The following is a 26425-nucleotide window of genomic DNA, read 5'->3' as shown; positions in this document are numbered from 1 at the left end:
TGTAGTCAGTGTTTTCCGACGTTGGCAATCTCGGCAGGTTTTCACGTAGCGTGCGACGTCTGCGTTCAGGGCCGGCCAGTAGTATTTTTCTTGAATTCTTCTGAGAGTTCGAGTGAATCCCAGATGCCCTGCTGTCGGCTCATCGTGAGACGCTTCTAAAATCTCTTGCCTTAGCTTGACTGGCACGACGAGTAGATATGCCGCTTTTTCTTTTTCACAAGCACATTGTCGCGCAGGCATATCGATGAAAGCACGCGTCTGAAAGCCTTTGGCACTGAATCGGTCTTCCCTTCGAGATATTGAACCACACAGCGTAGATCAGGATCAGCACGTTGATCTTGTGCGAAGGTGTTAGAGCTTATGGGCCCAAGGAAGGCATCGTCATCATCGTCGCAGGCCGGGGCGGATTCAGCAGGGGCTCTCGAAAGGCAGTCGGCGTCTGTGTGCTTTCGGCCTGATTTTTACACGATGGTGACGTCGAACTCCTGTAGTCGCAGGCTCCAACGGGGGAGGCAACCTGACGGGTCTTTCAGGTTAGCGAGCCAGCACAGAGCGTGGTGGTCACTGACGACCTCGAAGTGCTTCCCGTAAAGATACGGCCGAAATTTTGTGACTGCCCAAACGACAGTGAGGCATTCCTTTTTGGTCGTCGAATAGTTCAATTCGGCTTTCGACAGTGATCTGCTCGCGTAGGCGATGGCTCGCTCCAGGCCGTTCTTCTTTTGAATCAACACAGCACCGGGTCCTATGCCGCTTGCATCCGTGTGGATCTCGGTGTAAGCACTCTCGTCGAAATGACCGAGTACTGGCGGTGACTGCAAGCGTCGTTGAAGTTCGCGAAAAGCGTCTTCTTGCGGCTTCTTCCATGCGAACTGCGCGTCGGCTTTCGTAAGGCAAGTGAGAGGCTCTGCGATTCGAGAGAAATCTCGGAAAAAAACGCCTGTAATACACACAGAGCCCCAAAAATCTACGGACAGCTTTCTTTTCACTAGGTATCGGGAAACTTTCGATGGCTGCCATCTTTTTGGGGTCCGGACGCACGCCTTCGCGATTAACTACGTGACCGAGGAACAGGAGCTCTTCGTAGGCGAAACGACATTTCTCTGGTTTCAGAGTGAGTCCCGACACCCTAATTGCCTCTAGCACGGTCTCCAGCCTAATAAGGTGCTCGTCGAAGGTGGATGCGAAAACGACTACGTCGTCGAGATATACGAGGCATATCTGCCATTTCAGCCCAGACAACACGGTGTCCATGACACGCTGAAATGTCGCCGGCGCTGAGCGTAGTCCGAATGGCATGACTTTAAATTCGTAAAGACCGTCCGGCGTGATGAAGGCAGTCTTCTCACGGTCCCTCTCGTCTATCTCAATCTGCCAGTAGCCGCTCCGGAGGTCCATGGACGAAAAATACTTGGCGCCACACAGTCGATCTAACGTGTCACCGATTCTCGGAAGCGGGTAGACGTCCTTTTTTTGTGACGCTGTTGAGACGCCTATAATCGACGCAAAATCGTAGGGTACCGTCTTTCTTCTTTACAAGCACCACGGGTGAAGACCACGGGCTCTTGGACGGCTGAATGACATCGTCGCGAATCATTTCTTCAACTTGTGTCTGGATTGTTTCACGTTCTCACGCTAAAACGTGGTAGGGACTTCGGCGGACGGGACGAGTCGATTCGTCAGTTATAATGCGATGCTTCGCTATGTGCGTTTGCCGGATCCTCGACGACTTAGAAAAACATTCGGAATATCACAGAAGGCGACGTAGCTTTTCTTGCTTTTGTTGAGGCAGGGCGGGGTTAATGTCGAAGTTCACCTCATCAACCACCGTCGACGACGCCTCATGGGACGACTCGGAGAGTGCTAATGCGTCGCTTATTTCGGTGAACTCTTCCAAGAAAGCGACCGTCGTACCCCTGTTGAGGTGCTTGTGTTCCGTGCTGAAATTTGTTATTAGCACAGCCACTCTGCCTTCACGCAGGGGGACGACACCGCGTGCGACGCATATTTGGCGATCCAGAAGCAGCTGCAAGTTCGCTTCGACAATCACATCGCCGCTTGAAGACACGTCTGTTTCGATGAGTGCCATGACGCCAGCATTTGGCGGGAGGCTCACTTGATCGTCTAGGATGGTGAACGCGGCACGATGATAATGATTGCTTTGCATTCTTTCTGACCGTTTTGTCGTCAGTGTTATGGTTTTCGTCTGCAGGTCAATCACTGCACCGTTTTCGTTCAGGAAGTCTATCCCGAGGATTACGTCGCGAGAGCAGTGCTGTAGGATGATGAAGTTCACAGGCTAGGTGTGACCGTGAACAGCCACTGCGCAGTGCATCGTCCCGTGGGGGTTATGAGGTGGCCTCCTGCTGTGCGTATTTGAGGACCTTCCCATGCGGTTTTGACTTTCTTGAGTTGTGACGAAAATCGTCCACTAACGACGGAGTAGTCGGCCCCGGTGTCGACGAGTGCAACCACTGGATGTCCATCTAGGGTCTAGGGTAACTCGTAAGTCGGCACTTGGTGTTCGCGTTCGATGTCGATCGGTCACCGACTGTGCGGTCTGTCGCTTCGCACAGTCGCGGCTGCGTCGGGTGGAGGCCTCGTGGCAAGGTAGTGTTGAGGCCTTCAGCCGCGTCATCCAATTTGTGGTGTCGGGTCGCGGCTTCGTGTTTTGTGGCGTCGCTGCGTCGGCTCGCATCAGGTCGGAATGCAACGAGGCGGCGGAATGCGTCGTGGTTATAGGAGGGTTTTTCGGTCTTCGCTCGAGAGCGGCGTCACCTCCTGACGTCGCTGGCTTTAGCTTCCCCTACGAGGGCTCGCTGACCTCTCCCTCGCGTACCCTTGGTACGGCGAAGACGAACGGCTTGGGTAGGGTGACGGGGACCTGAAGCGACGTGGGGCGGCGTCTTCGGTTGCTCGAAGATAGGCTTCAATTTCTCGAGGCCATTGGCCAGGAAGAGGTCGTGGGGCGTCGAAGTTGTACCCGCGGAGGCCCATCTGATGGTAGGGGCATTCTCGTAGTAGGTGGGCGGCTTCACCACAGTGAAAACAAAGCGGTCGTCGATCTGGGGTTCTCCAGATGTCAGTCTTCCTCGTGGTGGTTTGCCGAAACGTGTTTGAGCGGACGGCCTGCTGCGGACGCGGCGGTGGTGGGTAGGCTTGGCTGCGTTGAGGTGGCGCGTACGTTTCCCGTCGCCAGCTGGTTGGCCTCGCTTGGCTTTGCAGAGCGGCGGCGTAAGTTGAAACGCGTGGCTCTTGGCAAGGTGGCGATATGGTTGGCGCCGTTTCGGCAGGATCGAGTGCGCCCAGCGCTTGTTGTACCTCGTCCCTTACAACATTGGCGAGCGAGGATATTTGTGGTTGCTCACCCGGTAGCAACTTGCGCAGCTCGTCGCGCACGATGGCACGCATGGTATCTCGAAGGGCCACCGCAGAGGTACTTCGGGAGTCGTCGCAGTCTGACGGAGGGGAGCGCGTAAGTTGCGGTTGTATTGCTCTGCGCGAAGCTCGAGCGTCTTCTCGGCAGTGGCCGCTTCGCTAATCCATTCGGCGACGGTTCTCGGTGGGTTGCGAGTGAGAGCGACGAAAAGTTGCTCCTTGACGGCCCTCATAAGGTACTGAAGCTTCTTGTCTTCAGTCATGTTGGCGTCCGCGTGGTGGAAGAGCTTTTGCATTTCTTCCGCAAAGTTGGTTACGGACTCGTTTGGATGCTGCTGGCGAGTTTGAAGCAAGGTCTGAGCTCGTTCTTTGCGCAGAAAACTTGCGAAAGTTGCAGATAAGTGCCTCTTGAAAGCCTCCCACGTTGTCAGGGACAGCTCCTGGTTCTCGTACCAGGTTCTAGCAGGGTCTTCGAGAGAGAAGAAGACGTTCCGAAGTTTGTCTTCGTCAGACCACTTGTTGAAGGTCGCCACTCGTTCGTAACGTTCCAGCCAATCTTGTACATCTTCGCAAGTGGAGTCGCTAAAAAGCGGAAGTACTCGCGGCTGCTTGACGATGAGCGGCGCAGGTGTAGTGGCGGCTTGCATTGGTGACGTCGAGCGGTGGTTCACATGGCGACCAGGGGCAGGTAGTGGTCCCAGTTCAGCCGGCAGTCCTTGAAGTCGGCGGCTGCTCCGGGTTTCTTCTTTCTTGTCTTCTCTGGAGCTGTCTTCCGCGTCGCCAGCTCCAGATGCACTTGGGCTGGTGTCCCGGCTTTGAGGGGATGTCCGGAGCATAAGCACCTCCACCAATATGTCACGTAGGTGACGGTGAGCTACCTGGCACTCAGGCAGACAGAAAGGGGAACTGCGTCGGCGTTAGACGTAAAGAGAGTTTAATGGGCGAACTTGTGCCCGAAACCAAGTGAACAACGCGGTGACGGCGAAAGCAGCAAGCGCGTCTGGGGCGTTCGTCGGACAGCCAGCGCAGGCGGTGGTCCCGTATTTATACGTTTCGCGTGCATGATCGAAACGCGTCAAGCGACGCCGCCTGCACCGCAGCGACGCCGGTCGCGTAGCTAGAAGCTGAAATAAACGCACGTGGCAATATATACTATACTGATGGGCGACTTCAATTCCAGGCTAGGCAAGGAGCAGGCTGGAGACAAGTCATAGGCCCTAGGAATAGCAGGGGAGAGTTATTAGTGGAGTTTGCAGAACAGAATGATATGCGGACAATTAATACCTTCTTACGCAAGCAGGATAGCGAAAAGCGGACATGGAGGACCCCGAATGGCGAGACTAGAAATGAAATAGTCCTTATATTCTGCGCTAACCCTGGCATCATATAATATGTGGACATGCTCGGCAAGGTGCGCTGCAGTGACCATAGGATGGTAAGAACTCGAATTAGCCTAGACATGAGAAGGGAACGGAAGAAACTCGTACATAAAAAGCCGATCAATGAGTTATTCGTAAGAGCGAAAATAGAGGAATACCGGATCAAGCTAAAGAACAGGTATTCTGCTTTAACTCAGGAAGAGGCCCTCAGTGCTGAATCAATGAACGCGCTGAATGAATGAACGACAATCTTATGGGCATCATTAAGGAGTGTGCAATAGAAGTCGGTGGTAACTCCGTTAGACAGGTACCAGTAAGCTATCACAGGAGAGGAAAGATCTGATCTAGAAGCGCCAATTTACAAAAGCCTCTAACCCTACAGCTAGAAAAGAACTGGCAGAACTTTCCATGTTAATGAACAATCGTAAGACAGCTGACATAAGGAAGTATAATACGGATAGAATTGAACATGCTCTCAGGAATGGAGGAAGCCTAAAAGCGGGGAAGAAGAAACAAAGAATAGGTCATAATCTGATGTATGCGTTAAGAGACAAAGCCGGCAATATCATTACGCAGTCATTACACAATATCATCAGGCAGTCCGGTGGAGTGCTTGCAGAGTGGAGACTGACCTCTTCTTTGTTTTATAGGAAACGCCGAGGTTGAAGAAAGCAGCCAGGATCGTCCAAACCAAGCTTTCCCGGCGGAAAGGGAAAAAGAAAAGACTGAGCACGTGTCGTCAAAAGGCACCGCAGACAAAGCATCTTCGGAAGCAAGATATGGCCACGATTTCAACTACGCTATCTGGAGAAAGTGTCCATCTGTCGCTGGATGTCGGAACCAGCAGGGTTTAAAGGCGCTGCCTACTGGGCATCGGTTGCAGTCCGGCGGAGTACTTCCAGAGTGGAGACTGACCGCTTCTCTGCTTTATAGGTGAGAATGCCTAATTATGTGTTTTTGCTTATTTCATTGCTGCACACTTCTCCGCTGGACTGCACCAATGTTTCCATAATGGCTGAGTTTGATTGCCTTGCGTGCATGAAATCGATTGCTGATGTTTTGCAGAGCCTCACATGTGCCGAGTGCGAGAATCGGTATCATGCAGGATATGCGGATACCATGCGGTATCATACGAAAACGAACTTGAAAAACTTTTCCACTAAGGAAAAACAACAGTGCGTGTGTCTGACTTGTGTAAATCATGCATCGCGATTGCCAACTGGAAAAGGTGATGGCGTAACCTAGAAGGATAGAGCGACAGATGTATCGGTCGAGCTGTCACTGACACATGTACTGGCCAAACTTGATGTCGTACTGAGTCGACTAGATGTGTTAGAAAGGCGGCAAGACGTGCAGTTGGCCAAGCTCGAGGCTTCCAACCAGGAGATGCTGTCGCAGAGGACGGCAATGCAGGGTATTGCGACAGCATTGGGATTGCTTTCATCTAATTACGACACAATGCTGCAAAAGTTGGAGGAGCATAGAAAGGAACTTAAGGAAACAAACAAAACAGTAACTGAACTGGAAGCTGAGCTTTTGGCCAAATCTGACAGGCTGTCGAATATGGAGCAAGCAGTAGATGATCTTGAACGGTACTCACGAAAAAGCAATTTAGAAACCCATGGTGTCAAAGTGAGTGATAAAGAGGACCTACGAAAGGTGGTGGAATTTATTGCAACCAAACTCGAACTTTCTAGGCCCAGTCCCGACGACATTGAAGCCGTGCACAGAACCAAAGGCAAAGCTAACTCTGTCCCACCTATTCTGGTGCGATTTTCAATTAGTGAAACTGAAGAGCGTTGGATTGAAAAGCGGAACAGACTGAAGGGTGAAAAGATATACTTAAATGCTAATCTAACTTCCCGAGGAAAGAAACTGCTATGGATGACAAAAATCTGGCTAAAGATAAGCAATATCGTTTCGTCTGAGTGCGCAATGGCAGAATACTTGTAAGGAAACGCGAAGGAACGTCAGTGTTGCGCATTGATAATGAACAAGGCTTAAAAAAATAATTTGAAATGGTTGACCAAGTGCACTCAACTGAACAATGGCTATCAAGGAAAGATAAGTGGGCGTCAGATCTTTCCAGTAGCATATTGCTTGAGCTAATCCATGTGAGTGTAAGAAGCCTGCGCAAACACTGGGACATGTCAAAGGTTCACCTAGCTAAAGCATTGCCATCCTTACATGTTTTAATTTTAACAGAAATCAATATTTCAAAAGACAAATGCGCTCATTTTGCACTGCAAGGTTTTCAGTTTTTCTTTTTGTGCAGGGATAACAAAAGAGGTGGTGGCGTAGTGGTCTATGTGAAAAGTGATTGGCATTGTGAAAGAGTGTCCTTTGATTTTCAAGATGCTGAAGTCGTTGCTGTACTAATGAATAAAGCAGATCTGGAATTTACAGTGTGTGCTGTTTATAGGCCACCGAGCACTAACATAAATATATTTGTAGACGATTTGGCAAGCTTCCTCCAAAATACGAAGACAGAAGCAGCATTATTTGGGCCGGTGATTTTAGTATAGAAATTTTTGCAACAAATGAGCCTGCAACATCTGATTACTTAACACTTTTGGCAAGCTACGGACTCGAAAACAAAATTCCGAGTTATACACAAGAGGGAACTCTCGGTTATCGTTTAACAAGGTCGTGTATAGACCTTATCAGCACAAAAATGGGCAAATATAATTTATTTGGCTGTGTTATTAAGGAAAAAGTATCGGGCCACTAGTTTATTGCTATAGCAGTTTCAGAAAATGCTGTTGCTTTCTCTGAAACAAAGACTGTAGAGAAATATGTTGTGAATTCTAATGAAGTAGATAAACGTGTGAGAACGTTTAACTGGGATTCTTTATTGCAGCACAGCCGCTTAAAGGCTTCAATTCAATTCAATTCAACTTATTTTTCATTGATAATAATTTGTACAAAGAAACTGTTGGGCCTGTAGCCAAAGGCTAGTGTAGGCCCATAGTCATATATGTAGTAGCAGCTACAATGTCATGCGCATATCTAGTTTTTTAATGATACAACCTAATACAGTTAGGTGGATACATACAATTAAAACCATTACAAAAGAAAAACAGTGCATATCAATCAATGGTAATAAAACAGAACTGTCAGGAGAATACATGCACATACAGAATGAAAAAGCCGAGATAGCATATTATACGTAGAAGTGACATATTTGCAAGGGTCTGTGTTGAAGTGTTTAGGCTTTCTGAATAGATCCATGAGGAATAATCTTGCACAGTATGAAAAAGGTGGAGAACCAGGCTGACGAAAAATCATGTACTTTTTGATAGGTATAGCTTTTTAAGAGCAGACACGAAATTGTTGGCCATTTTTACCTCAAGAGGTACTGTATTCCAAATGTTAGCACCATGAAACTCAAGTAGTTGTTGGCCATACGTGTTACGAGTGATTGGTGGTTAAAATTTATATTTGTTGCACCCCTTGTATTGCGATTAGGTGTATTGAACAGGCTTGGTGATAATGAGTGATTCCCACGTAAAATATTGTTAATCAAAATGGCAACTTTCATTTCGCATGCCAGAGATAATGGTAATATACCGAGACGACAGAACAGCGTGTCAGTATTATCATGTGGGCTTGTGTATGTCATAATGCGCAAGGCTCTTTTCTGTAACCGAAAGACGAGACCTATGTATGTTTTATATGTGCTAGACCATGATTCAGAACAGTATGTGATGTGACACTGAAAAATGGAAAAGTAAACAACTTTAAGTACGCTAAGGTCAAGATATTCCCTGCATTTTATTAATAAATAGCAAGCCGAAGCTAATTTCGCGCTTATGGGCGTCTTGCGCTGGAGTTTGAGGTATATTAGCGGCGCCTGGTGGCGGCGCGGGAAACGACATCTGGGTCGTACCAGCTTGGGTCGTATTGAGCCCTGGCTGTGGCGAAGCACGTTTCTAGGCCGAGTTTTGCGTCGATCCGCACTTTTTTCTGCCCTGTTGCGAGTGCGAAAAGGCTCATCACTTCTCACAGACAATGCCGACCACGCTGCGAGCTCGCCGCAGCCTATAGTTTAACGAAAACGGGCTCTCCGTGTGCCGTGGGACGTAATGCTGCGAGCAGACGGAATCGGTGACGCCGATCCGGAGAGACCTAGCCCAGCCTCGAGAAGGCGTCACCGTCATTACTTTTGCGTTGTGGGCTGCCATGAACAAGAAGGCCTGAATCCCAACATCAGATTCTACCGTTTTCCTTCAAGGCATCACGAAGTGGAGCATCGGGCGTGCTGCATAGCTGCAGTTTGTCGCGCTGAGTAAGCGAAACTTCGCGCCATGCTGACTGCTTCGCCTGTCTTGAAGCTTGCTTGATTATCTGCGTTCTAAATTTCGGTCGTTTGCACCTTCAGTCCCGACAGCACACCGACATAGCAGCAGGCATGGCTGGTAATTCACGATTCGAGACCCGGCCACAGCGACAATGAACAATTCGACCGATGCGAAGTGGTCAAGTGGCCAGGTGTGTGCAAATGGCCACAAATGGCCGGGCTGATTCGGTGACAATTCACTACCCCACTACGAGCAACACAGGTTAAGAGAGTTAAATGTGCTCATACTTGACCTCAAGTCAGCATGTTGAGGCAGCGCAGCAAGGTAGTATTGATTACAGCAGATCGATGTTCGAGCGCTGTCATTAAAAGCTACGTCAAGCGAGCAGCGCACGAGCTCGCGCTGCAGCGCGTTTCGCATGCGAGCTCATATGCATTGCATCAGTTATTACCAGTTACTAAAAGGGACAGATGGCCGCTACGACAACGCAGGCATAACTACTTGTTTAGCGGCATTCAGTCAACAAAGATTGCAGGAGGCCCGCCTTTCCGCGGCATGTCGAAAGACCGCTGCCTTCGCGGCGCGTACGATCGTGTGCTCGAGCAGTTCCGTACACATGATGTCTGCTTATCGCTGCTGTGGATTCATTTATATCAAGCATTTCCTCGCGTTTGTGCGCCTGAATCTAGCAGCGTGCAAACCTAACCTGAAGTTCCACTTCGTACGCGACTCGCTTCACTTGCGATTGACACCGCGCTAAAACTTCGCCGCTTAATTCTTGAACGGCATACAGGTATTCGGCACTGCATAATTTCTTGCCTTTACGCAGCGTGCCACCCCTGAAAAAATCTTCGGCACCGGATATCCGCTGCAGGGCGTGATACAACACAACCGAAAGTGGCGGGTCCATATTGTAAACGTGCTTTCCGAAGCAGACGACCGAGCTTGGTACGACCCATTTTAGGACAGAGGGCGCTTTTTAGCACCTTTTTCGCAGCGCCCCCTGGGCAATGCAAGAGCCCCATACTTGATATATGTGGTCTCCAGGTCAAGTTGCAGTCCAATAATACCCCTAAATATTTTATGTGATCGAGCTGTTCTATTGTTCCGCCTAGAAGGTGAATTTGCATGCCAATTGTGTCACCCCTGGAATAACCGGAGCTGAATACTATGTATTTTGTCTTATCTCTGTTTAGCGTTAATTTATTAGAAGCAAACCATGTTGATATGTTGGATAACTCACTGTTTATAGTGTTCTGCAATATTCCAGGAGATTTACCCGAAAATAATAGCGTGGTATCGTCAGCGTACATGATACATTTTGATGACTTTAGTATCGTTGGGAGGTCGTTTACATATAGTGAGAATAGTATGGGCCCCAAACCTGATCCTTGCGGAACTCCTGTGACTATAGTAGTATACTGGGAAACAAGGGAGCCAAATTTTACATATTGTTTTCGACCATTTAGGTAGCTTGAAAAGAGGTCCATTGTAATTTCGCTAAAACCATAAGTTTGTAATTATTTTAGAAGTATGGAATGACAGACCGTGTCAAATGCTTTATTTAAATCTAAAAATAATCTTACGGCAATCTCCTTTTTGTGTAGAGCTGTGTATATACTCTCGGTTAGTTCTAACACTGCTGATGACGTTGATCGATTGGCTCTAAATCCATGTTGTGAATCTGTTAGAAGCTTGTTTTCGTTTAGGTAGTGCATCAGTTGAGCCGCGATGACCTTTTCAAATACACTATTTATTATGCTAAGCACAGAGATAGGCCGATAGCTTCCAGGGTCATTGACGTCACCATTTTTATATATAGGAGAAACTCTTGCTATCTTAAATATGTCAGGGTATGTGTCTCGGCTTATACAGTTATTAATTATTTTAGTGAGTACTGGCACAAGAATATCCATACTGTCTTTCAATGCTTTTACGGTAATGCTATCGTGGCCAGTAGCTTTGTAGCAAGGCATGCCTGATATTATTGATGTTATGGTATGCTCGTCCACTTGATCCAAGGAAAAACGCATGGATGATGGGGCAATCGACATTGCTTTCAGTAACTGGAATACGCTCCGCTAGCTTTGGGCCAATGCTAGTAAATTACTCATTAAAAGTGTCGGCGCACGTGGCATTGACATGTTCAGGAGTGATTGGTTTTTTATTTGATTTATCAATTACTGCTTTTATAATTTCCCACATTTTTTGGTATTGCCTTGTGCTTGTTTTATTAAGAATGCGTTGTATTCGTTTTTCCGCCTCCGGATAACAGCTACTACGTGGTTACGAGTTGGTTACGAACTGTTTGTAGAGGCCTTTAGAGAGATTTACCTTTGCTCCGAAAAGAAAATAACGCTTAAAAGAAGAAATAAAGAGAGCCCGTGGATCAATAACAAAATAATGGAGCTTTGCAGCGTTAAAAGCAAACTCCTTAGAAAACGCCAAGATAAACCCGGGGACGCTCTTGCAAGAGAAAGATTTGGGCAGATGAGAAACAAAGTAAACACTAAAATAAGACTAGCTAAGAAGCGCTACCACTCAGGCAAGTTTGCAGCATGCAGTCGTAATACCGGCAAAACGTGCAACTTGGTTAATACTCTTGCGGACGCCTTTCTCGAGTCACCTGCTGTTCAGATAGCGAATGATTTTAACAAACACTTTATCGAATCAGTAAACAACATTACAAATGGGTGCATAGTGGCAAGTATGCGAAACAATGTTATGTTCTCTAACATTCATTCTGCTTTTCTGCCTACTGTTGATGAAGCAGAATTGCGGGATATTATACGATCCATGAGTTTAACAAGATGTCCAGGTTTTGATAAAACTAGGATTATTTCGATGTGCTCAAATCAACATTAGTTTACATCTTAAATGAAACATTAAAAACCGGTCAGGTACATGAAAACATGAAAGTTAGCATTGTGAGACCTCTTTATAAGAAAGGATCTCGAAAACTTTACGAGAATTACCGACCAATTTCAATTCTTTCGTCGTTGGCAAGCATATTGGAAAAAATAGATAATAATATGGCCTCATTATATGAAAACTTTAGCCATATTAACCCAGCGCAGTTTGGCTTTCGCTCGGGACGGAGTGCTGTGGGCCTGTTGCAAGATTTTAATAACTATATCTGGGACGAAATCGAGAAAAACAATGTTGTTTTGGCTCTTTTTGTTGATTTACAACGAGCATTTGACACATTAGATCATGAACAGTTACTATCAAAACTATGCAGATGTGGTTTCAGAGGCCCGTTTCACTCATTTTTAGCAAATATTTAACAGGCAGACATCAGAGTGTCCGTGTGGCGGAGTCCTATAGTTGTTTGTTGCGTGTTAAATCACGGGTACCGCAAGGCTCCGTATTGAGACCGCTTTTGTTTAACATTTACATGAATGATATTGCTTGCTTACCACTAAAATCAAAAATATATTTATACGCTGATGACACGGCTTTGGTTGTAGCGAACAAACTTTCGAAAGAAGCCGCTAGAGTGTTACAGTATGATGTCTGTAAACTACTTGATTGGCTCATTAACAACAAAATGTTCATTAATAAATCGAAGACTAATATGATATGTTTTCACAGCCCATATAAAGCAGTCGCCGATATTTCCCCTGTTTATCTCCACACAAGAGACTACCTTGCATGCTCATGTCCTCCGGTAACTCTGGTAAATAGCACAAAATGCCTGGGGCTACACTTCGACGACACGTTGTCATGGAATGTCCACATTGAAGAGCTCGCAAAGCGCCTACGTGCAGTGTGCGCTCATTTGTATGCCCTAAAATCTCTCTGTGATATGAATGTTCGTAAAATGGTTTACAAAGCACTTGGGGAATCGATCATAAAGTACGGAATAATAATTTATGGCTTTGCTTTTTCTAGTAGACTTAAGATAATTAACCGTATCCTCAAAAAAATTGCCTATAGCCTCTCGTATGGCACACTTGGTCATGGGGAAGATGTCTTGCTGACCATGTACCAGTCAGACATGTTGTTTGTCGAGCAGCAAGTTTTGTTTGACGCCATGTGTAAGAGTTATTTCTCTACTAAATTAAAAAACTTGAACGTTAAATCTCGCAGCTCACGTCAGACAGAAAAAATATGTGGCACCTCGTGTGTACACAAACTACGGCAAGAGGACTCGTGCCTTCTACGTGCCGGCTAATTTCAATAAATTGAATGGGAATGATATCGCAGGAACACTTAAAATCACGTTAACAAATAAAATCACATTTTAGGTCATGGGTGATACGTAATGTCGATATTCTTTGATGTTTTCTTCGGGATTTGAAGCATGCGAACCTGATTATGAAGTTATCTCTAATGTCAATGTCTTTTTTTCCTGTTGATGCAATAATATCTTTTGTGCAAATAGTATCTTTTGTTCATTTTCTGCAATATCATTTTTCCTATGTTTTTTTATTTATTTATTTGTACACATATCAGTACTACCAGCTGGCTGCCCAGCCTCGCACACAAGCAATGTCGCTTATGCGGGCTGGATCTGTAACCATGACATGGCTGGATGTAATAAAGATTATTATTATTATTATTATTATTATTATTATTAATATTATTATTATTATTATTATGGATGAGTTATTTCAAGTGGCTGAGGAGTTTAGTACCAGTGGCACCGATGCCAATAATGGAAGAGAGAATAGTCTAGAGAAATTTGAAATCCCATAAGTAACGCTGGAAGAAGTAAAGAAAGCCTTGGGAGATATGCAAAGGGGGAATGCAGCTGTGGAGGATCAGGTAACAGCAGATTTATTGAAAGATGGTGGGCAGGTTGTTCTAGAAAAACTGGCCACCCTGTATACACAATGCCTCATGACCTCGAGCATACCGGAAGCTTGGAAGAACGCTAACATAATCCTAATATATAAGAAAGGGGACGACAAAGACTTGAAAAATTATGGACCGATCAGCTTACTGTCCGTGTGCCTACAAAATATTTACTCAGGTAATTAAAAGTGGAAGCAGGAACACCTCAGACATCTGTCAACGAAAGGACCAGGCAGGATTCTGTAAAGGTTACTCAACAATAGACCATATTCACATTATCAATCAGGTGATAGAGAAATGTGCAGAATATAACCCACCCTTGTTTATAACTTACATTGAAAGAGAAAAGAGAAAAGTGTATAAGAGCTGCGTCTCACCAGTACTCACGTATGGGGCAGAAACTAGGAGGCTACTTAGAGGGTTCTACTTAAATTGAGGATGACGCAACGAGCTATGAAACGAAGAATGATAGTTGTAACGTTAAGGGATAAGAAAAGAGCAGACTGGGTGAGGGAACAAACGCGAGTTAATGACCTCCTAGTTGAAATAAAAAAAAGAAATTGGCATGGACAGGACATGTAATGAGGAGGGAAGATAACCGATGGTCATTAAGGGTTACGAACTGGATTCCAAGGGAAGGAAGCGTAGCAGGGGATGGCAGAAAATGAAGTGGGCGGATGAGATTAAGAAGTTTGCAGGGACAACATGGCCACAATTAGTACACGACCGAGGTAGTTGGAGAAGTATGGGAGAGACCTTTGCCCTGCAGTGGGCATAATCAGGCTGATGATGATTATTATTATTACGAGAAAGCGTTTGATTCACTCGAAACCTTACCAGACATGGAGACATTACGGAATCGGGTGTAGACGAGCCGCATGTAAAAATACTGAAAGATGTCTATAGCGGCTCCACAGCCACCGTAGTCGTCCATACAGAAAGCAACAAAATCCCAATAACGAAACACGTCAGGCAGGGACATACGATCTCTCCAATACTATTCACAGCATGTTTACAGGAGGTATTCAGATACATGGATTGGGAAGAATTGGAGATGAGAGTTAATGGAGAATACCATAGTAGCTTGCGATTCGCTGATGATATTGCCTTGCTTAGTAACTCAGGGCAACAATTGCAATGCATGCTCACTGACCTGGAGAGGCAAAGCAGAAGGGTGAGCGTAAAAATTAATCTGGAGAAAACTAACTTAATGTTTAACAGTCTCGGAAGAGAACAGCAGTTTACTTTAGGTAGCGAGGCACTGGAAGTGGTAAGGAAATACATCTACTCAGGGCATGTAGTGACCGCGGATCCGGATCATGTGAATGAAAGAATCAGAAGAGTAAGACTGAGCTGGGGTGCGTTTGGCAGGCATTCTCAGATCATGAACAGCAGGTTGCCGTTATCCAAAAGAAAAGTGTATAACAGCTGTGTCTTAGCAGTACTCACGAACGCGGCAGGAAGCCGGAGGCTTACGAAAATGGTTCTACTTAAATTGAGGACGATGCAACGAGCTGTGGAAAAAATAATGATGGATGTAACGTTAAGGGATAAGAAAAGAGCAGATTGGGGGAGGGAACAAACGCGAATTAATTACATCGTAGTTGAAATCAAGAAAAAGAAATGGGCGGTTACAGAGTTGTAAAGACAGAGTGCAAGTAGGTGTTAAAAGAAGCAGCTATTTTCTGCAAATCAGAAACTTCTACATTGTTAAATAACAACGTGTCCGAAGATGACCCATGTTGTAGGATAGCTTTCCATAGTTTTCGGCGATTGGCCAGCATAAATTTCGGGAAGGTTACCTTGTAATACAATTCTTTTAAAGCAACCCTCTTAGATTTCAGCGCTGTGGGATTGCGTGAGTCTTGTTGAGTCACCAGAGCGTTTCGGTCGACGTAATCTGGCCCCACGACGTGATAAATGCAAAAGGTCGCAAGTCATCCAAGGAATTTCAGTGTTTGTGTCATTTGTTGTTAAAGGAATAAAATGGTTGATACACTTATTGACAAAATTTTCGAAGAAGCTTGTCAACGTATTAGTATCACTAGTGGTACTTATTAGTTCAAACTAATGAAAGGCATCGCATAGGGCGTCTGTTATTGCTAAATCATCAGCGCGGTTAAAGACAGGAAGTGTGTGGTAGATACAGGGTGATTTAAGGGCAATGCGATGAACTGAAATGAACACAGCATTTTGGTCAGATATTCCTTCAATAACAGGGTATTAGTAACCGACATTAAAAAGAGATGTAATAAGAAAGACAATTTCCTTCCCTATGCAATTTTGCTGCCTTTGGGAAAAAAATACATTCTAGTGATTTTACGAAGCAGAGAAATCATTCATGAAGTTGATAAATTGGCCCCTCAACACGAGACGGCATATATCACAGATTTAATGCAGACGAATTCCGTAGATGTATTTGCTGCCTATATAAATGTTTGGGAATGTCTACGAAGGCTTTGCAAAGCCCTATTCACAAATCAATGGCTAACGTAGCAGCAATGTATACTACATCAACATTATAGGCTTTATATGTATTAGGTTCCGTGTACGCTATGTTGATATCACTTTTCATTGTAGAATTTTAGTTGTAACATAGTAAGTTCCTCCTTGAAGTCTTGCGATCCTTTATGAAGCACTAACGGTATGCATAAAATATCTCCTTCACACAGTGACAGGCACGTACCCAGTATAGTTTTCGGGGGGGGGGGGGGGGCGACCCAACCCAAGGTAACTTTTCTATGCAAATGAGGAAGGGGGGTACGTTTACTAGCACAAATTTGAATAACACCTGCCATTCTCCATAAAGACGCGTAAACCCGCAAAAGGGAAATGAAATACAGGTAGTACGCCTGCGAGATACACCTCTTTTTTGCTTGCAAACAGGGAATCACATCGGATGGACTCGCGCAGGAAAGAAGCGCAGGAAGAACACTGCGAAGAACAACAAGCGAAAGTGTAAAATAAAGATTTCTATCACCATCATCAGCCTATTTTATGTCCACTGCAGGACAATGGCCTCCCCCTATAGTAGATTTCTATAGTAGCATACAACTTGAAAAAAAAAAAAACAGCAGTTGGCAACCAAGGCACAGGCCGCGCGGAGCTGTGTTACACCGCAAGCTAATCACAGAAGCAAAACAAAATCGTCGTCACGCATCCTTTTCAAAATGGCGTCGTACTTGATAACTCCGGAGCGTCTGCTGCTCTTGAAGAGCCTTTTCATCGATGGAAGCAATGAGGTGTGCAACAGACATGGACAAAGCGTATGGAGTCTGAGCATTTCACTCTTCAAAAGTCTACCCGCCGTGGTTGCTTAGTGGCCGTGTTGGGCTGCTAAGCACAAGGTCGCGGGATCGAATCCCGGCGGCCGCATTTCGACGGGGACGAAATGCGAAAACACCCGTCTACTTAGACTTAGGCGCAAATTAAAGAACCCCAGGTGGTTCAAATTTCCGGAGTCTCCCACTACGGCGTGCCTTATAATCAGATCGTGGTTTTGGCACTCGCCCCCCATTAAACTCCCTAATTAATTAAATCTTCAAAAGTCTGCGGTACAGTTCATTTTACTGCTGAGCCCGTTTTACTCAAGAAATTCCTTTGTCAACTGCAGTGAAACTTGACAATAAATAGTTGCAGCGATGGAAGCATTTTATTTCACTTCACAGGCTTCAATAGGCTTTCTCCATTCCACTATAATAGGCGAGGGAAAACGTATAAAATTATGCGCTAATAACTTTGTTTTTGTGGTTAGCGCATTATTTGCGTAAGAGGAACAGTTTGAAGTACGAATTATTTGCAGCCTCGCGGAGGAACAGTGGCTGGCGATTATGAGGGTGTGTGCGGGGCTTCACTGCTGACCTAAAGGGACACTAAAGACAAATAATAAGTCAAGCTAAAGTGATAAGTTAGTGCTCAGGAATCTCTGAGGACTCAATATTAACGCGAAAACAGCCTTAATAATCGAGAAATTGAGGTAAATGCAGGACATGATTACAGACTCCCTCGGGAAATTCAAGTACTTGCCCGATGATGAAAGCACTCCTGAGTTCGATTCTGTCACTACTACGCAGCCACTCGTTGCAAAAAACATCCTTGCATTGTATTATAGGAAAAAAATAAACTGCTACTTGTCCCGTTCTGTTTCATGTTGAGACAAAAGAAGTGAATGAAATCACCCTTGACAACGACTCGGGCAGTCGAACGCTTTCGTTTTCTCGACTCCGCGACACCCTCGCTTTCGCGTTTCAGTGCTTTCCTGATCGCGTAGTACTGCAGTGGTTTTGCTGGCTCGCCAAACTCCCAGAAGCTGCAAGTAGCAGAGAATTCAACTTCGATGTGGTGTCGTGGGATGCCCGTACGGTCTATGCCACTTGGCCAAAAAGCAGCTGCATTAGCGAATCCGCCGCCCTGACTTTATCTGTCTGGCCGACGGCAGCAAAGGGCGGTGATGGCGTGTGCAACTTCTCCGATTGGGCGGACGGAGACTTGAATTGCAAAGAAGGCGCCCGGACCCTTCAGATGCGATTTTTTTTCTCATAAGATTAGTCTTTTCTTGACACGAAACGAGCGTCGTAAAGTTTCTGGGATGGTATTTAAACAGTCCACGTCGACTTAGTGTTAGCCTTTAGTGTTTCTTTAAGTTGTATGTGACTATAATGACGTTTGTTTAATTAGGTCTGGAAGAATGATAGAAAAAAAATATATTTGCGGAACAATCACAGTTTTTTTTGGATCCCTCGTTTACTGATCTACCAAGTGAAGTGCCAAAACAGACTCGTACGGTTATTAGGAAAGTTGCGCAATTATGCATGGCCGCCATTGCCATACAACCGCGTATAGCGCAGGACGCTACGGTTCTAGACGTACTGCGCCCACTGCGGAAGGTTAGAAAAACACCTACATAAGCCCAACAGAGAAGTGGCTACGTCAAGCGGCTTGACTGATAATTGTAGAAGTGTCATTCAAAATACACAGAATTGTTCTCCACTTCCGGCAGCGTTTTTTCTACATCCTTTTTAAATAAAAATGTGTTGGTCCATAAATAGTGTGATAAAAATGGTTAAGTTTGTTCATTTTCGCTTTTCTTTCCAATTTGGCTGTTGCCTTCACTTAATTTATCAAATCCTTGCGATCTTGTTTGCCGTTGCCAATATTGCACAACAAGTGCTGTACAATTAGGGAAAAACCAGACGAGGTAACGGGCGACAATCATATTGCATAATGGTTTAAGGGTTATTCGCGTTGGATGATGGACGCTGTTTCGCATTATGTTAATTTGCACTTTATCTACCTCATATAGCGGGTATATGGTTCCGACAATGTGCCAGCATGGCGGCGAGCCGTCACTCGAGGAAATATCATGAAGCAAAAGGAAAAGTTAAACTCAACTGGCGTTTTCTCCGGCTGCAACTCGGTCCTCAAGCATAGAGGCCAGCTGACTACGAACCGAATCCCGTTCCTGGTCCCTGGATCAGTATAAACAAAGGAGGTTGAACTAACGAAGCAACAGCCATGTGCGTGAGTGTTGAATACACATAGTGAAAACTGAACGCATCTCCAGTTAATCCCGCGGGAACCGAATCGATGAGAAAACTGGCCTTCGCACCCCAGGAGATGCTAATAAATACCGTCATCCAAAAGGAGTGAAATGCAGCAACAATTTGAAGACCGAATAGCGGTCAAGTCCCAGCATTGATTTGGCGGCGCTTTAGGAATGTGTGTGAGGATTGGTGGCGTAGGTTGGGAAGGGGGTGGGTATGCCACCTAATTTAGGGGGGGGGTGACCCGAGCCCACCCCCTAGGTAAGTGCCTGCACAGTCACTAGATTCTAACGTTTTTTTATGTGTAACAAACGTCATAAACTTCGATGCAGTGGTGCCATTGAAGAAAAAAAAATTCCTTTCCCATTTATTTACCGAAAGGAGGGGCCAAGCTAAAACTTCTTCGAAGGAAAGTTTATTATATTTAGGAATGACAAGGAAGGTCCTTATTTTAGAAGACAAGCTCCTGTCGGGTGACACTACACGGGTTTCGCGTACGTAGGATGTGAGTACCATGCAATCAGGCCCGTTTGTCAAAAAGCAGTGCTTTCGCGTCTCCAGAGCGTCGTAACGATTCTCAAAAGGCGTCCAAATGTAAGTAAAACCAAGAAGAGACCGCGAGAATTAGTCGCAGAGAAGGCAACGTTAAGAATGCGAGCGTGATTAGCACTACTGTAATGTTGATTCAACTACGTTCCTCCCCTAGACTGTATTGAATGGGATCTGCCCGTCTGGCCTCTTGTTAAAGAAACTCGCCATCCCGGCCCTACGAAAATAGCTGTCGAGCGAAGCTGTTGAAAATCACCACTGCAGCGGCTGAGGGGATTTACGGCTTTAGAGTCATGCTAGTAATGCTATTTGAGATTAATGGTAGTAACGAGAGTAAGTATAATTTTGGCCACACGCGGCCGTCCATAGCGGTGTTGCAACAACATTGAAATTAGTTGATAGGCTGGTTATTTTATATACGAAAGGGTAGGAATGTCACACCCCACGTCGTAAGCTGCTGTCCACAATCTTTACCGGGAAACGTACGCGGGAAGCGCTACGTGCTTCGGACTTATCATAACTTATGTGGTTTGGATGCCTGTATGTAGTTGTTTTCAGCTTGTTCTTTATTGGAGCGTATGCTGCTCTGTATGTTGTATGCATGATTCCAGAGAATGTATGTACTGTTCGCTTTAGTTCACTGAGCGCTTGTAGCATCCGCCTTACGTGGGTATGAGCCATTGCATTTTGGGCAATGAGCCATTGATGATAATAGTTTTCTGTCGACGTTACGCCACGAAAAAATCCCGGGATCCTAGCCATAGACAGTTTTACTGCAAAAGTAGAGAGTTTAGAATAAAAGAAATAACGTCGAAGCCACTGCACATGCGCGTGACGCAAATGGCATTTGGGTTTTGCGTCAGACATGTTATTTTACTGACTGAGTGGAAGCCTCGAAAGCTGCCCCAAAAGTTTAGCGTCAACAAACATGGTGGCACCCATCGAAGCGACGCCTCTAACCTAACACCAAACTGGGTTCAATTCATGGTAACGCGTGAAGTTCGCAAGCTGGGAGAAGTGGCTGTGGTTATCGCTTACTCTGAACAAGCGTGTATTATGAAGGTTGTTTCATTGGGCGTCACTGATTCTGAATTTGGTTGTCAATTCATGGCTTGTAGGCCTAACACGGCTCATTTTGTCTGGTGGAAGCACGTAAAGTTGGTTACTAAAAACAAAGCGTGACTAATTGCATGTTGCTAGTAGATTAACCTCTAAAATGTAATTAAACACGGGAACAAAAATGTAGAAATTACTCTCCTTATCATAAAATGGATATATTTTGTTTATTATTTATAGTAGTTTTCCTTGACGCCATAGTGGCGCTGCAAGCGCAAGACGCTATGCGCTAGAGAGTTGGAGAGACGCTAGAGAGACGCTAGAGAGTTGGAAAAAAATGTAACGTCTGACAATGGAACAAAAAAAATATTGAAAATAATGTAAAAATTTGCAGTTATGAAACATTGCACCATCCTTAATGCCGGAATTCCCACACATGGCTACTTGGGAGTCAACTTTGGCACCCGGGTGTTTTCATTAAAGGCTAAGGATTTGCTTTACCCCGCGTGGCATGCGCATAATACTTCTTTATGAGCTCACATTCGCTGTCTAATGAAGGAACAAATATTTTCCTACGTTACCATTAGGATAGCAATGTCGTTGCGGAGGGTGGACATGTCGAACATGGGATGTCTCAAGAAACGGGCCACTCGCCTAAAGGGCCCTTGCAAGCCTTTAAGTCCGTAGTAGACTTTCACGTTGGCAATTGGGTCTTGCTTTCTGCGAAAGAAGAATGAACACCATTTAGCACAAATGCAAAAAGTGCAGATATTAGGAGCTGCTTGCGCATCGTTAAAGAGTTAAAATATAGCAAAACACATGTGACTATTTGTGATAACATGGGATGCACAGGTGCTGTTTGTCCAGTTGATTCGTTTCGTTCTATGTCAGTGCAGCATGTTTAGCGCTATTTTACCTTTATTTTAGTACCAACAATGTTAGGAGGAGCGTGTTGTCTTATGAAGGATGTTATCCCGTTTTCTTAAAGTAAGAAGTTGAGGCCTCCAGCGTCACAACAAGAGTTCTACGTGAATCAGGCAAGCGGTATAGTTACAGCTCTTCCGCCTGATTCAACGACCTTAAAGAAGCCGAAGACAATGCATTGAAAAGACTTGAGAGGTGCTTCCATGCCACTGCAGGAGAGACTGGACTGCGTCTTGCATGTTAAGCGTGAAATGCTTTTAGCTCCCGTTGTCGTAGACCCTCAGGTGATCTTGAGCCAAAGGCAAAGCCGAAGGAGAACATTGTGGAAAGCTGCGAGAAGGAAACGAGGTCATCTGGGCAACCAGTAAAAGCTTAAGAAAATGTGATCTCTGGCCCCTAACCCTTCGTGGAAGACCTCATTACATACGCTAGTTACTGATCAAACAAGTTTCAAACAATATTGCTTCCAAATTCTTCCTAAAGTTTGTTCGGAATATCGCTCAAGCTGTAACTAGTATTATGCTGAAGTTTTACATGTCATTTCCCCTAGCGACGTTCAAAAGGCAGATACAGGGTACCATGCACTTTACAGTGATCTTTTAGTGCGGAGAGCGGGTTGCCTGTGCCCTGTTGGACGAGAGCGATCCGTGAGTTCCGCGGCGGGCATCTTGCGTCGCTTCGAGAGGTGGCGCCATGACGCGTGGTTCAGGTTCTCCTAGCTGGGCAGCGTCCACGTGCATACCAACTAGTTCTCGAGTGGGGCACACCGCACACGAACTGACCTCTCTCTCTTCCTTATATATATATTTGTTACAATGATTATTACAATAAGTAACGATAAGTAAAAGAGCCTGCCAATGCGTCTGTCAGTTATACTTATGTTTATTGACATAGGCCTATTTATCAATCACACGTGGGGAACCACGGTGGCCCGAAAAATTATTTGAATTTGCCCTTAATTTTTGCAACTATGTAATATCTCAAGATGATACATGGACAAAGAGCAATGAGTGCCTCACAGAGGTCCCCGATCCCGCTCAGTAGCCGCAGTACAGCGGTCATAAAAGATGCGCATTTGCTACAAGTTTAACAATGAAACAAAGAATTGTGCTTGATGTTTAAGCCTACGCCTTAAATGTGTCGCTAGATTACGTAATATCATTGTCGAGGTTATAGGCAGCGAATCAGAATCAACACAAATTACTTGCAATATTCACAAGAAAAAAGGCAGCAGATATGTGCGACTTTGGTAGAATTACAACCCTATTCCCAGCGAAGCTGTCTCTTTCGAAGAGCTGCCATAAAAGTTTAAGATACTCTTCACTATAGCATACGTTAAGGTGCAGTCCGTGTATATATATATATATATATATATATATATATATAGTGAAGTAGACGCGCGTATGAAGCGGTTTATTGACGTTTCGGCCGGGGTCCGGCCTTCATCATTCTGATGATTCTGATGAAGGCCGGACCCCGGCCGAAACGTCAATAAACCGCTTCATACGCGCGTCAACTTCACTGTGAATATTTACCCGGACCCAGAACTGCTTTTTTTCTGGTATATATATATATATATATATATATATATATATATATATATATATATATATATATATATATATATATATATATATATATACACATATATATATATACATATATATATATATACACATGACGGTTTCGTTTCACACCTTGCCTACAAGAAGTGCTTTGGAGCACTTGTTGGAAATTTTTAAAAAGCCAGTATTTATCCATCAGCACACATGTTACTGCGCCAAAACAAACACCATGGTGTCCTACCTTCCTCCCTGCTCGATCCCCTCATACCAATTTCCCCTAGATTTTATATCAGTTGAGTTCTCAGTTCTCCTAAGGCAGTGGGATATATTATCTGTTCGCAAAATCTATTCATAAAACTCTGAATCGCTTGAATGTGTAATTTAGGGCAAATGCCATAATTAGTCCCCCGTCTTTGAAGTTTAACTACATATTGCCGATAACGCACCCTTGAGTTTCGCTATTTACAAACAAAATGTCTTGTTTAGTTCACCGAGGACATCACTGAAACCCAGTTGGAACGTGTTATGACGCCTGAAAATAGGAAAGGAAAGTTCCTTTCTTCCATTCAATAATTTCCTATCAGTAATCATTTGCAACGCTTCTAGCTGGACCATTAGCGCAAAAAAATTGTCACACATTGCAGTTACCATGGCCCCCGTCCGCTTTCCACAAAATATAAAGCTGTTGTAAAGTATATCTACGTTGCGACGCTGGGAAGCGTAGCTGATAGCAACCGTATCACACACTCTAACACTTGAAAAATAATTTTTACTTTACAAAGGCTGTACTTGATCCAGCCATACTTCTCACTGAGAGTTTCCGTAGCGTACCGCCATAGGCGGCTACTACGGGGGCACTCCGGGGCGCGAGCCCGCTGCGGAGTTTTCCGGGAGGCGGGCTGAGCCCTCGCGGTAGATTCCGAAGCCTCTCCCCCCCACACGCACACACTTAATGTGCCACAGCCAGAGCTTTGTCACCTGCATTATTTGAGGTTTCCTTGGGCTTTCCTCCGCCTTTTCAATTGACATTTTACTGGGGCTAAAAGCTTACTGCACCGTTGTTGGCGCGGGCGTGCATGGCTTTTAATTCACACTTTTGCTTTATTTCTGCAAATCCTGACAATACGAGGACACGTGCATTAGAAACACTAGCGGCGCCGGCCTCGTCTGTATTATCTCACTTCACCATTGTTTAAAATTTTAAAGCACCATGCGCATATACAAAATACAGATATACACACAGGACAATGTTTATTATTTTTTTGAGAGATGGAGGGAGCCAATTAAACATTATTTCTAAATTAATCGATAGCGTATGCATGGATAATGAATATGTTGCTGTATGTTCACCACGCTTCAAATTGCTTTACCTGCTTTTTTCACCACGAAAAAAGCGTACAGGTTTGAGTAGACCCCTTCGCCAGTCTTTTATCAATGGCGTGTGAAATGCACCTGAATATTGTGTGTCTCAGTATGGCTTCTCTTTCTAGTAAGCATTGCTAACGACTCTTCAAAAAAAATATAACGATGGGCTAGGTGGTGAGCCATGATATTGAAGCAGCTCATTAAGGTCTGACACGTATACACCTACACGTAGAAAGGACGTACACAGGCGATGTGTGTGTCCTTTCTATGCGTACGTTTACATGCCAGATGTAAGTGCGCTGCTTCGCTACCATATACTATTGTTACGCGAAGGACGGGTTAGTAAGATGAGCAAACTATTTAGAGGTTATATTTACAACAGTGGTTGCAGAGCTCACCAGTTACATTCACAGCGCAAGTCCAGTTCGTTCTTGCTCCTCTTTTCTCTAGCGATGGAGCCTCCGCGCCTCGTTCAAACAAGCAAATACCACGCGCGTGTAGCATACTCCCACGGCAGCAGAAGCGACGTCCCGGAGCGCCTAAATGTCATCACTGGGAGGGTGATACTCCTTCAGTCATGTAACGTGCACGATATCACTGGACTGGGAAGCAGATGGGGCATCCGGGGTGATCTCGTAGGTGACGGGAGTCACGGCACGAAGCACTCGGTATGGGCCTGTGTAACGAGACAGCAGTTTTTCTGACATGCCGACCTAACGCGACGGAGACCATACAAGTACCAAGGAACCAGGCGGGAAGTGCACCTCTCGGTGACGCAGGTCTTACAAACGCCTTTGACTGTCTTGGGATTTCAGAAGGTGGTCACGGGCAATTTCCCTTGCGTGGGCACAGCGGGTGATGGCGTCAAGTGCGTATTCACTGGTCGGTGCCGCGTGAACAGGGAGGGTTGTGTCGAGGGGCAGTGCTGGTTCTCAGCCGAAAAGAAGGAAAAATGGGGAATAACCAGCTGTGTCGTGGTGCGAGCAATTATAAGCAAATGTGACGAACGGTAGAGCGAGGTCCCATTCAGTGTGGTCTGAAGAGACATATTTCACGAGCATGTCTGTGAGGGTGCGATTGAGACGCTCCGTGAGGCCATTTGTTTGCGCATGGTATGACGTGGATCGCCCTTGCCTCCTGGCACAGGTGTGCAGGATGTCCGCGATAAGTTTTGATAGGAACCTCTGGCCACGCTCTGTCTGAAGTTGTCGCTGAACTCCATGTAATAAAATCACGTCGCGTCAAAGAAAATCGGCGACATCCGTGGCGCAGCTTGTACGAAGCGCTCGTGTGATGGTGTAGCGCGTGGCGTAGACGGTGGCCACTGCGATCCACCTGTTCCCAGAGGTAGAAAGAGGAAAAGGGCCAAGTAAGTCCAAACCAACTCGAAAGAATGGTTCCGCGGGAATGTCGAGTGGTTGAAGGTACCCAGCAGGGAGCGTCGATTGTGTCTTGCGCCGCTGGCATTTTTCACACGTAGCTACGTATCTTCGAACACAGCGAGCAAGCCCTGGCCAAAAGAAGCGTTGGTGGATCCGGTCGTACGTACGTGACATACCGACGTG

The 26425-nt window shown here is 45.4% G+C and overlaps 1 protein-coding gene across 3 annotated transcripts in view; it reads right to left on the bottom strand.

Moving 5' to 3' along the window:
• The window catches only part of LOC135911538 (chymotrypsinogen B-like), a 799265-nt gene that overhangs the window by 264794 nt on the left and 508046 nt on the right, over positions 1 to 26425 (bottom strand). For all 3 annotated transcript variants that reach the window (XM_065443854.1, XM_065443855.1, XM_065443853.1), the window contains one exon: positions 21588 to 21726. In XM_065443854.1, the coding sequence (XP_065299926.1) occupies positions 21588 to 21726 (139 nt within the window). The remainder of the gene's footprint in view (positions 1 to 21587; positions 21727 to 26425) is intronic.

Source organism: Dermacentor albipictus, chromosome 7 (genome assembly GCF_038994185.2).
Source record: "Dermacentor albipictus isolate Rhodes 1998 colony chromosome 7, USDA_Dalb.pri_finalv2, whole genome shotgun sequence".
Lineage (NCBI taxonomy): Eukaryota > Metazoa > Arthropoda > Arachnida > Ixodida > Ixodidae > Dermacentor > Dermacentor albipictus.
Note: the sequence above shows the minus strand (reverse complement) of the source record. Positions and strands in the feature narration are given on the sequence as shown.